General features: G+C 36.5%; 1 protein-coding gene and 1 pseudogene across 1 annotated transcript in view; both read right to left on the reverse strand.

Annotated features, from left to right (window-relative positions):
- LOC107573427 (endonuclease 8-like 1) overlaps positions 1 to 1,530 on the reverse strand; it is a 5,778-nt pseudogene extending 4,248 nt beyond the window's left edge.
- A 1,181-nt stretch (positions 1,531 to 2,711) lies between these two features.
- Positions 2,712 to 3,835, reverse strand: part of LOC107576274 (COMM domain-containing protein 4-like) — a 9,686-nt gene continuing 8,562 nt past the window's right edge. The window contains exon 8 of the mRNA XM_016262490.1: positions 2,712 to 3,005. Coding sequence (XP_016117976.1) covers positions 2,965 to 3,005 — 41 coding nt within the window. The 3' untranslated portion in view covers positions 2,712 to 2,964. The remainder of the gene's footprint in view (positions 3,006 to 3,835) is intronic.

The following is a 3,835-nucleotide window of genomic DNA, read 5'->3' on the forward strand; positions in this document are numbered from 1 at the left end:
ACAACACTGTTCCAGAACACTTCAACCCAAATATTCAGATGTGTGCAGCACATTTTATGGAGGACTGTTTCCTGATCCTGGTAGAGTAGACTACAATGCCGGCTGTTCTGACTCAGAGACTGTAAGTATGTTTTTATATTTAAAGAATTTGCCACTAACGATTCAAATGCGAGTTTTTTGGGGCAGTGTAGAGTAGGGCTTGTTGTTTATAATTTCTTCGATCACAAATGCAGACATGGTTTTATGTTGACGCGGCGCGATGCAACGTTTATAATGGGTTTTAATGTTTTTGTCTCGTGGCTCCGGCCGGACAGGGCATCACAATATGGTGAGGGGCGTAACATTTCCGTCACACGCTTGAGGTATTCGGCCAATCACAACGCACTGGATAGCTGGCCAATCAGAGCACACCTCGCTTTTCAGACCGAAGAGTCGTTTTAAAAATCGATGTGTTTCAGAAAGGCAGGGCATAGAGGAGAGTATGTGGAAAGTATGTGTATGTGTACAGTATGTGGAAAATAATGTGTTTTTTGAACCTTAAACCACATAAACACATTTCATTACACCAAATACACAAAAATAATGTTCTTTTCAGCAACATCATATGACCCCTTTAACCATTTCCATGATGTAACATTATACGAGTGGTGCCGGTCAAAGCAAAATAAGAGACTAGAACACCACAATATCTAATAAATCACAACGCACTGGATAGCTGGCCAATCAGAGCACACCTCGCTTTTCAGACCGATGAGTCGTTTTAAAAATCGATGAGTTTCAGAAAGGCAGGGCATAGAGGAGAGTATGTGGAAAGTATGTGTATGTGTACAGTATGTGGAAAATAATGTGTTTTTTGAACCTTAAACCACATAAACACATTTCATTACACCAAATACACAAAAATAATGTTCTTTTCAGCAACATCATATGACCCCTTTATCCATTTCCATGATGTAACATTATACGAGTGGTGCCGGTCAAAGCAAAATAAGAGACTAGAACACCACAATATCTAATTAAAAAAAAAAACCTCTGTCTTTTTGTCAGGTACCATTTGGATGCCAGCCGCTGAAATCTGAGGGTGTCCTCAAAACTCAACACCCTGCGTGGGCTCTCTTTAGTGTAGAACTGCAGATGGGCGTGTTTCGGAAGATCGTCTACTGAGATGAAGCAGAAAAAACACCCCAAATCGGAAAACCACATCAATCGGCTGCTGGGACTGATGTTTACTGGCCTTGCGTTTACCGTCGTCATCATTTTTAATGGGCGTGAGTGTGAGTCTGACCTCTTTTCCTCTGGACTGGGCTTTGATGCAGTAGGCATCGCAGTAGAATGGGACCTCAGGCTCCACTAAACACAAGCCCTTCACACATCTTGTTGACATATAGGCTGGCCAAATGGAGCTCAGGGTCTTCTGGCATTCTTGAACAGGAAATGAAGATAGGGCACTAAAAACCTAAACATAAGAAAGCAAGGGTTCAGATGTTGTAACTTTTTTTTCTTTTTCAACAGGTGATAAGCACAAACAGGTGCTTAACCTTCAGATTTTAAACCTCAGGAGGTCAAACTAAATTTCTTAATATTTTAGCAACTCTTTAACCACAATTTGTCTAAAAATCTAAATACATTTCAATACCTTTTTTTGTGCAGTTTTCTATGAATAATCTTTACATAAACATCCTAAATGAATGGACATAAATTATAAAAAGACAGAAAGGAACACTTTTATGACCAAATGGGTAACAGAGTTGAACATTTAGCCTCAATCGTTATGAGTTATGTTGAGTTTGCTTGTTTGGGAGAAAAGGAACTAATACATTTATATTTTCTATAAATTAATGAGGGGAAATATTTTTTTTCTTATAACTTGAGTAACAGGATTGAAAGTAGAGCTCAAATCACCTCTACAGCTTGTGTAAATATTTAGAAAAATTTAATGATTTACTTGTCTTCCTGCCCTTTGTTTCAACTTTATTTTATTTTTTATAATACGTGGAAATCCTTTAGTAACTGTATTTGTGCCTCTAATGGTTAAAATATAAAAACACAAAGTAAACGGTAAGTAATAAGTGGACAATAATAGCATTCATACTCGTATATGAATGTGTGTAAACTAATGAAAAGCATCTGACAGGCGTTCTGTGCTAGATTTCAGGAAATCTTTCCCTCATGCTGAACAAAGCTGTTATGCTCAGCTCGTTTTATAATCAGGGAAAGGATCATGGGAGTTGTAGTTTATTTCTAGGTGTTTTTTCTTACTCTGGGAACCCGTGGACAGTCTGAATATTTACTTTAAACCGAACTCTCAATTGAATTAGCTCATATACAGTTTCCCCCCTGAGGAAACCAGTGTATTCCCAGGACTGAAGTTTTCCAACTGGTCTAAATACATATCCTCAAGGCCAAGAGGTAAAAAACATCTCTACAATATAAATGTAACAGTGAATTTTTAAGAATTAAACTGGAATAAACTCTAAATAGCATCTATTCACATTTTAAAGATAGGCCATTCCGATAGTATTCTCATTTATTAGTAGCAAAAAAACAAAACACTACTAAACTAAATAAATTGTGTCTATCTTCAAGGGTTCTGAAATATGCAGCAATATGATAAAAATACACAATTCTAATTATGATTATTACATTTTTATTTTAATAAAAATGTGTAAAAATACACATGATATTAACATTTTTAAGACAAATACATGAGGTGAGATAAATCACTAAGAGCTGTTTATTCTCTAGAAGACATTGACAAACAAGGGACAAATTCCATTTATAGTGACATTTGGTCCAAAAAGTCGGTTGCTCAATTTGAGCAACATTAGTCAACATTTTGACTAATCATGTGAAGAGCTTACAAAATGCATACTGTTAAGATTTTTTGTTTTAGAAGCACAGTTTATAAACACGAACCGATTCTGTACACATTTCAGCAATATTATTCAACAAATGCTGACTGGTTCACTGTAGTGCATTCATCATAGTCTGTGCTTGTTTGAGTTCTGGAAAACAAAAACAAGGAAATTTACAATATACATAATACAATATACACCCAAAAATATTTAGCTCTAAATGAAAGATTTATGCATTTGAATTGCACACAAAATTTCCATCCAAACATGCAGCTTTTCACGTCACAAGATGTTAATTGATGGAGTCGTGTTGATTGATTATGGATTATTGTGATTTTTTTTTTTTTAAAGGGGTGGTTCAGTGTTTTTTTTCTAGGCTTGATTGTGTTTATGGGTGCAGTCTAACATGTTAATGTTTCGTTTAAAAAAAATTAAAAAAAGCATTATTTTTCACAAAATTTACCTTTATTCAAGGGCTCTGTCCCTTCTCTGAGAAACGGGCTGATCATTTCCTTCTTTTATGAAGCCCCTCCCTCAGAAATAGGCGATGGGCTCTGATTGGTTAGCTAGCCCAGTGTGTTGTGATTGGCTAAACCGCCTCTAGTGCGTGTCTAAATGTCCCGCCCCTCACTTCAGCGGCATGCGCTCCGGTTGTATTGTAAACGACGGCATCGTTAATATCGCTTATCAGTTTGAGCCCGACTGAGAAGCAGAGGATATTATTGAAGAGGATCGTGCAGAACCTGTGCAAGCATGGCTTTTAATGGTAGGCCTATGTTGTTTGTTTTTTGTTGTCTCATACTTTTAGATATGCTGTTATTTGTAAATGCTACTGCTTATGTTAGATTTTAATATACGGTTTTATCTTGAGTAAAGCTTTATTACAGTACGGCAAACTGCACATGCGTCCATGTTTAACGCTTCTCATAGCTATGTGGAAATAAGTGTATAATTGTAACAGTTCATTGTTGGAGCTGAGA

The sequence above is a fragment of the Sinocyclocheilus grahami genome, unplaced genomic scaffold, assembly GCF_001515645.1.
Source record: "Sinocyclocheilus grahami isolate Dianchi unplaced genomic scaffold, SAMN03320097.WGS_v1.1 scaffold31.1, whole genome shotgun sequence".
Classification (NCBI taxonomy): domain Eukaryota; kingdom Metazoa; phylum Chordata; class Actinopteri; order Cypriniformes; family Cyprinidae; genus Sinocyclocheilus; species Sinocyclocheilus grahami.